Below are 13529 nucleotides of genomic sequence, written 5' to 3'. Positions count from 1 at the left end.
AATTCAAAAATTCCTGAATTCCAAATTTCAAAAATTTAAGGATTCTTAAATTTAAAAATCCTGGAATTTAAATATCCAAAAATTAAAAAATCCAGGAATTCAAAAATTGAATGTACTGTAAGTCTCCAAAAATTCGGAAATCCCAAAATTCAAAGGATTTAAAGTTTCAAGATTTAAAGAATCAATAATTCCAGAGTTCCAGATTACGAAAATTCAAAAATATAGAATAATTTAAGACTTCAAGAATTCAAGAACTCAAAAACTCAAGAATTCAAGCACTCAAGAATTCAAGAATTTAAAATTTTAAAAATCAAATTAATTATTATAAGATCCAAAGTTCCAAGAATCCACGAATTCAAAAATCCAGTCATTCAAGAATCCAAGATTCGAAGAAATCTAGAATTCAAGAATTGTGCATGAACTCATGAATTTCAGAATTCCAAATTTCAAGAATTCAACTGTCCAAAAATTAAAAAATCCAAAAATTTAAAAATTTAAGATTTCAAGTTCTGGAATCCAAAAACTCAAATATCCCAGTATTTGAGGATCCAAAGTTTCAAAAATGAAAGAATTCATGAATCTTAGCAGCAAGAAAGAAAGATGGAAAGAACAGGAAAGAAATAAGAAAGAAGAATTAAAGAATCCAAGAAATCAAGAATCCTAGAAACCAAGGCTCCAAGAATCCATGAATTCAAGAATTCCAAAGTTCCAGATTACAAAAATTCAAGAAATCCACAATTCAACAGTCTAAGAATTGAAGAATTCAAGAATTCAAAAACTTAAGAATTCAAGCACTCAAAAATGAAAAATTTAAGACTTCAAAGGTCAAATTAATTATGCCAGGATCCAAAGATCCATAGTTGCAAGAATCCAAGAATTAAAAAATCCAATAATTCAAGAATCGAAGATTCGAAGAAATCCAGAAGTGAAGAATTGAGGATTGAAATTAATTATTCGAAACTCCAAGGAACCAAAAATTCAAGTCTTCAAGAATTAAAAAATTCAAAAATTTAAAAATGCAATAATACATACATGAATTCAATAACTGAAGAAACCAATAACTAAAGATATCTGACAATGCAAAGTTCCAAAAATTAAAGAATTCAATAATTTAAGGACTAAAGAATTCAAGGAGCGAAGGTTTCAAGGATCCAAGTCTACAATATTCCAGGGAACAGAAAGAAGAAAGGAGAAAGAAGAAAAAAGAGAGAAGAAAGAATGAAAAATAACTCTAAGGCATTAAAAAACCAAAAATTCTTGAATCCAAAAATTCCAGAATCCAAGAGACAAGAAACCAACAATTCAAAAATTCAAGAATTCTGGAATTCAATAATTCAAGGATTCAAGAATTTAAGAATTTTAGAATACCAAAATCTCAGAGTCCAATTCGTAAACTCATGAATTCAAGAATCTTGCAATTCTAAATTTCAAGAATTCAAGGTTCCACAAATTCAAGTAGTCAAAAATTCAGAAATCCAAAATTCTAAAAATCCAAGTAATCTTGAATTATTGATTTTTTGGATTTTTGCATCTTTAGATTCTTGGAAATTTGGATTTTTAATTTTAATTCATCTTTCTTCTCTCTTAATTTTTCTTCCTGGACATGTATTTCCTTGAATCCTTGGATTGTTTAATTTTCGAATCTTGAATTATTGGGTTTTTGGATTTTTATATTATTTGACACTTAATCCTTAAATCCTGAAATCCTCGGATAATTGATTTGATTCTTGAATTCTTAAATTCTTCGATTCTTGACTGCTTGGATCCTTGTAATCTTGAATTTTTGATTTTTTTTTCTGAATTCTTGATTTTCTGTATTTTGGATTCTGGGCTTCTTGAATTTCCGGTGTTTGTTAGAGACACAAATTTTTTGAATTTTGAATTCTTCTTTATTCTTTTCTCATTCCTCATTATTTCCTCTTCACCTCTCTTTATTATTAAAGTTTAAATATTCTGCGACCCAGTGTTTCATGATAAAGGTTTCATATCTTCAGAAATCATGCAAACAAGCAAAAAAAATATTGGTATGAAAATTAACCAAAAAAAAAAAACACGAAGTAAACAAACAATTAAAGACCGTTTTTTATAAATAAATTAGTCAGGCATCTTACACAATTTGTTCAGTTTTGTGTTGATCTGTTTACTGGTTATGAATTGATTTAATTTTTTGCTTGATGAAGATCTCATAAAAATATCGTAAGAATTTTAAGTAGTGCTATAGTAAGGTATACGACCCTCCATGACACGTGCATGCTAAAAGTTAAATAATATATTGGTATAACCTTGTATTAAATAAAAAACTAGACTTCGACAAGAAGAGGACACATACCTATTTCCTGTTTAAACCACGTGTATTGGTGTTTTAATTATTAGAATATTAATAATTATATTGTATTTTTGCTATAATGTTATGCATTAAGAAATTAGCATTTTGGAATGTTGAGCTCATAATTTCAGAGTTTAAATTTTTGGAATGCAGGAGGTTAGTAATTGGAATTTTAAGGCTCCGTACTTTAGTCTCTCAAAGTTGTCCAGACTTCCAAACATTTAAACTCTTAGTAATACTTGAAGTTTGAGAATGTCAACATTTAATTTAGGTATTGCAATAATTTCAATACGCCAAGGTTTAGAAGCCGTAGGATTTTCGATTTTTTTTTTTTCGAAATCTGTATCTGAAATTTCGAATTTAATAAACATGTCTCAGTACTTCACAAAAAAGTAGGTTACATACGTTTATGTAGGACATGTTTATGGAAATGGAAATTAACCAGTAAATATTCTGTAGTTTCAGTCATTTTATAATGATTTTAACCTTGGTTATCATTGAAATAAAACCGGCTTTCTTCAAATCCGAAGACATTTGGCTAAAGTTTCTGACACTACAATGACATTCCGCACGGTTGGATTCCTTGTCCTAGTATCACTCTGCTTCAGCGCAAAATTACGTAAGTTTCCATCAACCCAACCCCAAAATATTAACCTCTTTAACTCAGCCAACAGTTTCCAAAAATGCAACCGCAAACAGCCCGATTTGAAGGACTGTTTGCTGAAAGCCGCCCAAGATGGTCTGTCCCAGCTGGCCCAGCCGGTCCTGAAGGACCTCATGCCCAGCATAAACCCCATCGAGATCCCCGAAGCCACCATCAAAGAAGGCCAGGGGGCGGTGGAGTTCCAGCAAAGTTTCAAGGACTGCAAAATTTACGGGTTCCATTTGGTGAAGCTGGACGCTTTCGAGTAGGTTTTGGATTACGTTTTTCGAAAAACAAAAAATATTTTATTTTAGCTGGAATTTTGAAAAGAAAACTCTGTACATGGGAGGATTCTATCCGGAGTTTAAAATTCACTGTCACTACGATTTCGTTGGGAAAATTCTGGTGGTTCCGATTGAAGGATCCGGGCAAAGCAGGATCACGATGGGTAAATTTGTCAATAAATAATGATAATAAATACTGATTATCAATTTTAGAAAATGTGACGAGTTACATGAATTTGGGATACGAAGAAACGAAGAAAAAGGGCAAAACGTATGTGAAGTTTGTGTCCAGTGAGGCCACTTTGGAGCCAGGACTAATTTCCTTTAACTTTGATAATTTATTCGATGGTGATAAACTCCTGGGGGATAATGTCAATAAATTGCTCAATGAGAACTGGAAGGAAGTTTTTGAGGATGTTAAAGGTGGCTATGTCGACCTTATAAGACAGGTTTTTACGAGTATCGTAAACAGCTTGTTTTCCAAAGTGTCCTTAGAGGAGCTTTTAGACTAGGTTGTATTTTATTGATATGTAAACATTAAAATTATTAAAATAATTAATAAAGAAAATATAACAGAGATAAGTATTTTTTATTCGACTATATATTAATTCAAACGTGCCTACACATCAATTTTCTGCTCAAAAGTTACAACATTTATTAGGAAATTAAAGTGACAAGTTTTTATGAGACTGACCTTCACTAGAGTTACAATAAAATCCAACTAATAATAACAATAATAATAATAAGTTAAGTGTACATTGTATATACATAAAATTTCAAGTTTCGAATTGAAGTTACTGAATCTTAGAATTTAGGATTTCAGTGTTACGGATTTTAAAATTTCCAAATTCGGAATTCCAGGAGTGGGACTTTAAAGATTCAAAGTTTCAGGTTTTTGGAATTCATGATAAAGGAATTTCGAGATTTGTTTTGATTGAAGATTTGTATTTAGTATTTCTAAGTATATTCAGAATTTCAGGATTTCAGATTTTAGAATTATAGTATTCATTCATTACTTCGGAATTTACAGATTTAAAGGTGGCTTCAGGAATTACTTACATCTTTAAAGTTTTGAATTTTAGGAATCAAAATTGTTAATTTTCACAGCAGATTTTAGGATCCAGTACTCAGCATTTCAGAATTCAAATTTTAACTTTTAACATAATGATGATTTCAGCTTTCGGAATTTCAGGATTGACGATTGCAAGATTCACAATTTTAGCAGTTTGGATTTAGGAATTCAGGATTCACGATTTCACAATTTTGAATTAAAAATTAATGCGATTTCATGATTGAAGATCTGGGTTGTAGGTTTTAAGATTCAAGACTTGGAGTTAATATTTCAGCATCTAGGATTTCAGAAGTAAGGATTCAGAATTGCTAGGCTTCGGGATTTAGAATCTGAGAATTTAGAATTTTATGAGTAGTTCAAAATTTGGAATTTCGTCAGTGTAATGCGATTTTACATTTAAGATTCCAGAATTTCAGGTTTCAGGAATCCATGAAAAGAATTGAGGATTTGAATTTTCGGATTTCAAAATTTCCGAATTTAGAACTCCAGCAGCGGAGCTTTCAGCTTCAAGGTTTCAGGATTTTAGATTTCAAAAGAAACGGATTTGATTGGAGATTTTAGGATCTGTCATCTTAGGATAAACATTGCCAAGAGACGAAATATTACGCTTAAGATTTGTATTTAATATTTCTAAATCTAAGGTTTTAGAATTTCAGGATTTCAGAATTGGAAGATTAAGGATTTCTAAATTCGGTATTTAGGGAGTTGGAGGGTTTGTAATTTAAAATTTCGGGATTTTAACATGTTATATTTTTTGCTTTTGAATTTATGAATTGAGGATTTTTTGGGTTTAGAATTACAGAAATTACGAGATTCGGGGTTTCAGGATTCAAGAATTTACGATTTTAAAACAAATAAATAAAGCTTCATTTCGAGGACTATATTATTCAGGGTTCCAGAATTTAGAACTTGAAGATTTAGAATTGTAAGGATTTAGAAGTTCAGAATTTCAGCATTTAGGATTCCTACAATCATTATTTCAGGATTTGGAATTTCGACAGTTTGTATATCGAGATTGAGGATTTTGAAGTTTAGAATTCAGGATTTTAGAATTAAGGATTCTAAAATTTCAGAATTTGGAACTCCAGGAGTAGCTTTTTTAAGATTCGAGACTTCAGGATTTTAGAATTTGAAATAAAACGATTTGGTGATCGAGGATTTTAGGGTTTGTTGTAATTTTAGGATAAACGCTACCAAGGTACGAAATATTAAGATCAAGACTTGCATTTAATACTTCTGATTTTAAGGTTTTAGGGTTTCAGGATTTCAAGTTTTAGAATTCAAGATTTTAGTATTTAAAGATTTTATATTTCTAAATTCGGTATTTAAAGAGTTAGGATGTTTGTAATTTTAAATTCCTGGATGTCAGGCTTCAAAATTTCAAGGTTTGTTTGAAATATCTATTCCAGAATTTCTGAATTTGGAATTTTGGAATACTAGAATTCAAGTTTTTAGGATTTAGAATTGAAAAAAATGACTGCATATTCAGAATTTCAGAATTGAAGTTTTTAAAATTCAAAATTTAACATATAGAATAGAATTTCAGGTTTTTTTTCTGAATTTCGGAATTCAAAATTCTAGGATTCAGCATTTTAGCAGTTTGAATTTTAAGAATTTAGGATTTTTGTATTTAGAATTACAGAAATTATTCTGGGTTTTAGGATTCAAGAATTCACGATTTTAAAACAAACAAAATAAAGCTTCATTTTGAGGGCTATATTATTCAGGGTTCAAAGATCTTGAAGATTTAGAATTACAAGGATTTAGAAGTTCAGAATTTTAACATTTTTTTCCTACGATCATTATTTCAGCATTTGGAATTTCGCTAGTTTGTATATTGAGATTGAGGATTTTAGATTTAAGACTCCGAATTTTGAAGTTTCGTGATTTCGGGAATTTGAGTACTTTGCAACTTCGAATTCAAGATTTTAGTATTACGGATTTAAAAATTTCCGGATTTTAGAATTCAAAATAAAATGATTTGATGATCTGAAGATTTTAGAATGTGATTTTAGTGTTTAAAATTTGAAATTGCACAACTTGAAGATTCAGATTTTTAGGATTCCAGTATTTATAGTTTTAAGATTTCAGATGAATGGTTTTAGGCTTCGTAATTTCAGGTTCTAGAATATCTGGGATTCAAGGGTCTGGAATTTCAGAATCCAGGGTTACAGAATAGTAGATTTCTCAATTGCGGGTGGATTCTTGATCTCAGCATACTCAGTTTTAAGATTTTACGACTGTGGATTTTCTGTTTCATAATTTTAGAATTCAGTATGTCAAGATTCAAGAATTTGAGGTTTTAAAATTCAGTGTTCAAAATTTCGGAATTCATTTCATCCAGGATTCAGAATTTGAAGATTTTATAATTCTAAATTTCGAGGGCCACAGTTTTAGGATTTCGTTACTGTGAATCTCAAGGTGGTAATTTTAGGATTTAGAATTTCAGTATTTGTCATTTACGAACTTGAAATTTTAGGATTCAGAATTTCATGATTTTGAATTCTAGAGTTACAGTTTTGGGGTCCAGAGCTTGGGCATAATCGTATTTTAGATTTCAGGAGCGGTCGTTTTGGTATTTCAGTGTTACTATTTATTTCAACCTTCCTAATTTCAGGTTTTAGAATTGTTTAAAAATCCCGCAATTTCGAATTCTAAAAACCCAAAACACGAATTTGGAAATTTAAATTCTTCTACATTAAGATGCTTAATAATAAAATTTTGATCCTGAAACCTTGGATACTGAGATCCTGAACACTGAAAGCTTGAATTTTAATCTTAAATATTATAATTCAAAATCTGGAAATGTTAGAATATCGTGCGAATTTTGATATCTCAAATTTCGAAGCACAAAATCTTGAATTTTGGAATCCTGAATCCGGAACTTTTTAAAATTTTGAGTAGTGCAAATTTTTAGGTCTGATGCTCTGAATTCCAAGGACCTCCAAGCCTCAAATTCTGATTATAAAATTCCTAAATTATGAAATCCTGATTTATAAAAAGCATTTTGGGTTTCTTAATTTTAGTATTAGGATTTCGGAATTCAAGATATAATAATTTTGGATTTCTGGATTGAGAATCCCGGTGTTCGAAATCTCCAGATTTTGCTATTCTGGTTTCCAGATTCACCTTTAGGATTCTGGTTTTCGAGTAATTTCAAGTTTTAAAATGTCAAAGTACCGAAATTAAGATTCAGGATTTCATGATTTTGTATTTCTGAATTGCGGATTTTAGTGTTTAAAATTGGAAGCTGCACAACTTGAGGATTCAGATTTATGAATTTAGGTTTCGTGATTTCTGGTTTTAGAATGTTCGGGATTTAAGGATCTGGAATTTCAGGGTTATGGAATTGTAAATTTCTCAGTTGTGTGTGATTCTGGATCTCAGCATACTCAGTTTTAAGATTTCGCGACTGTGGATTTTGTATTTCATAATAACAAGATTCTTGATTTAAGAATTTGAGAATTCAAAAATCAGTAATCAAAATTTCGGAATTCACAACTTTCCACGTAGGATTCATAATTTAAGCATTTTATTATTCTAAATTACTAGAATCATATAGGATTTCAGAATTCAAGATTTGTTTCTGGATTGAGGATCTCGGCGTTCAAAGTCCCCGGACTTTCCTATTCTGGTTTTCATGATTCACAGTTTTGGACGTTCAGGATATTGGTTTTCGGGTTTCGTAGTTTCAGGTTTTAAAATGTCAAAGTTCAGAATTTTAGGAACTGAAATTTCAAGATTCGGCATTGCATGATTCTGAATTTGTAAAAATTCTGAATCTGGAACTTTTTAAAACTTTGTGTACTGGAAATTTTGAGGTCTGATACTCTGAATTCCAAAGACCTGCAGCCCTGAAAACTCGAATTCTGATCATAAAAATCGTAAATTATGAAACCCTGACTTATAAAAAGCATTTAGGATTTGAAAATTTTAGTGTTAGGATTTCAGAATTCAAGATTTATTTCAGGATTGAGCATCTCGGCGTTCAAAGTCCCCGAACTTTCCTATTCTGGTTTTCAGGATTCACAGTTTTAGTCGTTCAGGATATTGGTTTTTGGGTTTCGTACTTTCAGGTTTTAAAATGTCAAAGTCTGGGATTTTAGGAACTGAAATTTCAAGATTTGGCATTTCATGATTTTGAATTTGTAAAAGTTCTGAATCTGGAACTTTTTAAAACTTTGAGTATTGGAAGTTTTGAAGTCTGACACTCTGAACTCCAAAGACCTGCAGCCCTGAACACTCGATTTCTGATTATAAAAACCCTAAATTATGAAATCCTGACTTATAAATGCGTTTAGGGTTTGAAAATTTTAGTGTTAGGATTTCCAGAATTCAAGATTTATTTCTGGATTGAGCATCTGCCGTTCAAAGTCCTCGGACTTTCCTATTCTGGTTTTCAGAATTCACTGTTTTAGACGTTCAGGATATTGGTTTTCGGGTTTCGTAGTTTCAGGTTTTAAAATGTCAAAGTCTAGGATTTTAGGAACTGAAATTTCAAGATTTGTCATTTCATGATTCTGCATTTGTAAAAATTCTGAATCTGGAACTTTTTAAAACTTTGAGTACTGGAAATTTTGAGGTCTGACACTCTGAATTCCAAAAGACCTGCAGCCCTGAACACTCGATTTCTAATTATAAAAATCCTAAATTATGAAATCCTGACTTATATAAAGCATTTAAGGTTTGAAAATTTTAGTGTTAAGATTTCAGAATTCAAGATTTATTTCTGGATTGAGCATCTCGGCGTTCAAACTCCCCGGACTTTCTTATTCTGGTTTTCAGGATTCTAAGTTTTAGATGTTCAGGATATTGGTTTTCGGGTTTCGTAGTTTCAGGTTTTAAAATGTCAAAGTCCAGGATTTAAGAAACTGGCATTTCAAGATTCAGGATTTCATGATTTTGAATTTGTAAAATTACAATTTCAGGTTTCATAACTTAAGCATAATGGTATTCTAGACTTCAGGAGCGGTCGTTTTGGTATTTCAGGATTACTATTTATTTTAACCTTCCTAATTTCAGGTTTTAGAAATGTTTAAAAATCCCGGAATTTTCAGTTGTAAAAACCCAGTTACCCATCAAGTTAAAACTTCCTGATCCTGAATACTGAAATCCTGAACAATGAATACTTGAATGTTGTGAATTTCGAAATCTCAAATTTCGAAGCACGAAATCTTCAATCGTTTTCACTATTTTCGAACTTCAGGATTTAACGACCTGAAAAAAAAATTGTCAGGACATTGAAACATTAACATTTAAAATTCAGAATTTCGCTATTTAGAATATTTACGATTTGTGGAATGCATATTTCAGATAAATTAGATACCGATAAAATGAAAATTTCTGAATAAACAAAGTTATTAAAATAATAAAAATTTTTAATAAAAAAATTACAATTTTTGAAAATTTTTATTTTAACTCTTTTGATATTTAGCAGCCACACGTATCTTATATGTATTCAATGAATGAACCTAGTGGCGGCTTGAAAACACGTATTAATTAATACATACATACATATGCATTTCAGTGGGATTCGTTTTGATTTTTTAATAGAATTTGAGGTGTAACCTTGACTGTGATTATTAGAACGAAAAAAAACCTGTTTTTACATGAATACTCTAATATAAGCACCAACTCGACTAAGGTCTTTATTCAAACGCAATGTTGCTGCCAACGCTGATATTCACACTTTTGGCCCTTAGCTCCTCTTTAAAATTGCGTGAGTTTACGATAATTCTCCGAAACCAATTAAATTTTTTTTTAGCACCAAGTTTTCAGAAATGTAATCGAAAACAACCCGATTTCAAAGAGTGCCTGCTGAAGGCAGCCCAAAACGGCACCGCTCAGTTAAACCGCCCAGTTCTGAAGGACTTCAATATTCCGAATTTGGAACCAGTGAAGGTACTAGAAGCCATCATTAGCTCTGGAACGGGACCTGTGCAAGTCGAACAGATGTTCAGAAATTGCGAAGTTCGCGGTTTATATCTGGTAAAGTTTGAGACGTTTGAGTAAGAACTGTAATTTTCTTTTTCGAGTTATTATTTACTTTATATATTTGATTAGCTGGGATTTTGATGCGAAGTCTATGCATTTTCGAGTATTTGTTTCGGAAGTGAACCTACGCTGCGATTATAACTTGGATGGAAAAGTTCTCCTTCTGCCAATAAGAGGCACTGGCTTAGCAACAATACGACTGAGTAAATCATAATTTATATAATTCACTTTCATGGTTTTTGTTATTGTTGTTAATTTTTTAGCGAACACAACAGGAGCTGTCGAGGTGAAATATGAAGAAGTCAAAAAGGCGCACAAAACCTATGCCAAATTTGTATCTAGTAAAGTGATTATGGATCCAAAAAATGTTCACTTTAATTTCGATAATTTGTTCGATGGTGATAAACAGCTGGGCGATAATATTAACAATGTGTTGAATGAAAACTGGAAGGAAGTTTTTGATGATGTACATGACGGTTATAGTGAACTGGTAGGCCAGATTTTCCTCCAGCATATGAATATTCTGTTTTCCAAGGCGTCCTTGGAAGAACTTTTGGATTAAGTTTAATCAGGTTTATTTACATAAATAGTTTTGTTTTATTCGGAAGGTCACTTATGAAATGTATTTCACTAATAGTAATAAAAATTACTTTACAAATGACGAATAATTATTTTATTCAGGATTCAGGATTATTGTACACAAACATTTCAGAATTCTGGATTACACAGTGTGAAATTTATTTGCATTCCAGAGTAGTAGATTGAGCATCTCTGGCTTCTAGGATTCACCGTTTCCGTATTTTATAAATCAGAATTTTTATATTCAAAATTTGAATGTTCAAAACTGATAGACTTTGGAATTTAGAGCTTCAGAACTAAAAATTTTCCGAAATTTTGAATTTTAATATTTATGATCAACATTGAAGGTTGCAGTGTTCAACATTTCAGGATCAAATTTGTCATTCAGCATCGTAGGATAGAAGAATTTAAATTTCAAAGGTCAAGTTTTAACTTGTTGGGATTTTGAGATTTTAGAATTCGAAATTCGGATTTTTAAACAATTCTAAAACCTTAAATTAGAAAGTGGTCAATAAATAGTTATTCTGAAATACCAAGACGGCTGGGCCCCGAAACTGTAATTCTAGAATTCAAAATCATGAAATTCTGAAAGCTAAAATCTCAAGTCCGTAAATCACAAATACTGAAATTCTAAACACTAAAAGTCATTCTCGAAATTTAGAATAATAAAATCTTCAAATTGTGAATTCTGAAAATCCAGATCCTTAAATCCCAGACATTCTAAAACCTGAAATGACGAAACCTAAAATAATAATAATTTTAAAACTATAAATACTGAAATCCTAAAAATCTGAATCCTCAAGTTGTGAATTCTAAAGACCAGTATAGCTAAATCTGGAGATTTCGAACGCCGAGATGTTCAATCCAGAAATGCAATATTATCAATTCTTAAATCTTAAATCTCAAATCCTAATACTAAAATTACCAAACCTAAAATGCTTTTTAAAAAGCAGGATTTCATAATTTAGGATTTTATCTCCAAATCTATAATCGTCAATTCAGAATTCTAAGACTAAAATCTAAATTGCAGATTTTAAAATTCATGATATGGTGAATCTTGAAGTTTCAGCCTTGTTATCCTAAAACTTGAAATTATAAAATGTATTTCGTGTTTCATAATTTTAGGAGTAGGACTTCTGAATTCAATATTTCATAATTTTGGATTTCTGGATTGAGATTTTGACATTTGAAATTTTTAGATTTTTAGGCTTTCTGATTTTCAGGTTTTATAATTGCAAGTTTTAAAATGTCAAAATATAAAATTTAAGAAACTGAAATTTCAAGGTTCAGAATTTGATGCTCCACAACTTGAAGATTAAGATTTTTAGAGTCCGAAATTTAAATTTTATTTTTAGAATTTAGAAGTAAGGATTACAGATTCTGAGATGGACGTTCGGGAATTACAAATTTCAGGAATCAAAATTTTAAGATTCAAGAATTTTAGGAGTCGAAATTTCAGAATTCACAATTTTAGGATTCTAGGATTCAAGGATCGTAATTTGACGACTTTGGATTACTGAATTCAGGATTTCAGTACTCAAAATATCAGCGACTATATTCTAAAGAATTCAGTATTTATAGTGTTAACATTTCAAATTTATGGTTTTAGGTCTCGTGATTTCAGGTTTTAGGATGTCCAGAATTTAAGAATCTGCGATTTCTCAATTACGGATATCAGTTGTCAAAATTGTAAGATCTACAACCTGAGAATTTTAGTATTTTGGATTTCAGCATACTCAGTTTTAGGATTCTGCGATTTCCTGTTTTATAATTTCAGGATTCAAAACGTCAAGATTCATGATTTAAAGACTTGATATTTCGAAATTCAGTATTTAAAATTTAGATTTTATTTTTAGAATTTAGAAGTAAGGATTACAGATTCTGAGATGGATGTTCGGGAATTACAAATTTCAGAAATCAAAATTTTAAGATTCAAGAATTTTAGGAGTCGAAATTTCAGAATTCACAATTTTAGGATTCTAGGATTCAAGGATCGTAATCTGACGACTGGATTACTGGATTCAGGATTTCAGTACTCAAAATATCAGCGACTATATTCTAAAGAATTCAGTATTTATACTGTTAACATTTCAAATTCTTGGTTTTAGGTCTCGCGATTTCAGGTTTTAGGATGTCCAGGATTTAAGAATCTGGGATTTCTCAATTACGGGTATCAGTTGTCAAAATTGTAAGATCTACAACCTGAGAATTTTAGTATTTTGGATTTCAGCATACTCAGTTTTAGGATTCTGCGATTTCCTGTTTTATAATTTCAAAATTCAAAACGTCAAGATTCATGATTTAAAGACTTGATATTTCGAAATTCAGTATTTAAAATTTAGATTTTATTTTTAGATTTTAGAAGTAAGGATTACAGATTCTGAGATGGACGTTCGGGAATTACAAATTTCAGGAATCAAAATTTTAAGATTCAAGAATTTTAGGAGTCGAAATTTCAGAATTTACAATTTTAGGATTCTAGGATTCAAAGATCGTAATCTGACGACTGGATTACTGGATTCAGGATTTCAGTACTCAAAATATCAGCGACTATATTCTAAAGAATTCAGTACTTATAGTGTTAACATTTCAAATTCATGGTTTTAGGTCTCGTGATTTCAGGTTTTAGGA

The 13529-nt window shown here is 30.6% G+C and overlaps 2 protein-coding genes across 2 annotated transcripts; both read left to right on the top strand.

The window, feature by feature from the left end:
* The first annotated feature begins 2875 nt into the window (after window positions 1-2875).
* LOC135139915 (protein takeout-like) lies at window positions 2876-3765 on the top strand. Its single transcript, XM_064070281.1, has 4 exons — window positions 2876-2945; window positions 2994-3234; window positions 3284-3417; window positions 3467-3765. Exons 1-4 carry the CDS (start codon window positions 2885-2887, stop codon window positions 3763-3765), a joined length of 735 nt encoding a protein of 244 aa, XP_063926351.1. The 5' UTR covers window positions 2876-2884.
* Window positions 3766-9986: 6221 nt separating this feature from the next.
* On the top strand, window positions 9987-10921 carry LOC135139914 (protein takeout-like). Its single transcript, XM_064070280.1, has 4 exons — window positions 9987-10044; window positions 10090-10333; window positions 10389-10522; window positions 10583-10921. The coding sequence occupies exons 1-4, from the start codon at window positions 9987-9989 to the stop codon at window positions 10879-10881; spliced, it is 735 nt and encodes a 244-aa protein (XP_063926350.1). The 3' UTR covers window positions 10882-10921.
* The last annotated feature ends 2608 nt before the right edge of the window (window positions 10922-13529 follow it).

This window comes from Zophobas morio, unplaced genomic scaffold (genome assembly GCF_036711695.1).
Source record: "Zophobas morio isolate AGI-343-1 ecotype UQ-CSIRO unplaced genomic scaffold, CSIRO_AGI_Zmor_V1 ptg000038l, whole genome shotgun sequence".
In the NCBI taxonomy this organism is placed as follows: Eukaryota; Metazoa; Arthropoda; class Insecta; order Coleoptera; family Tenebrionidae; genus Zophobas; species Zophobas morio.
The sequence above is the reverse complement of the archived record's forward strand: the minus strand, read 5'-3'. Positions and strand labels throughout refer to the sequence as shown.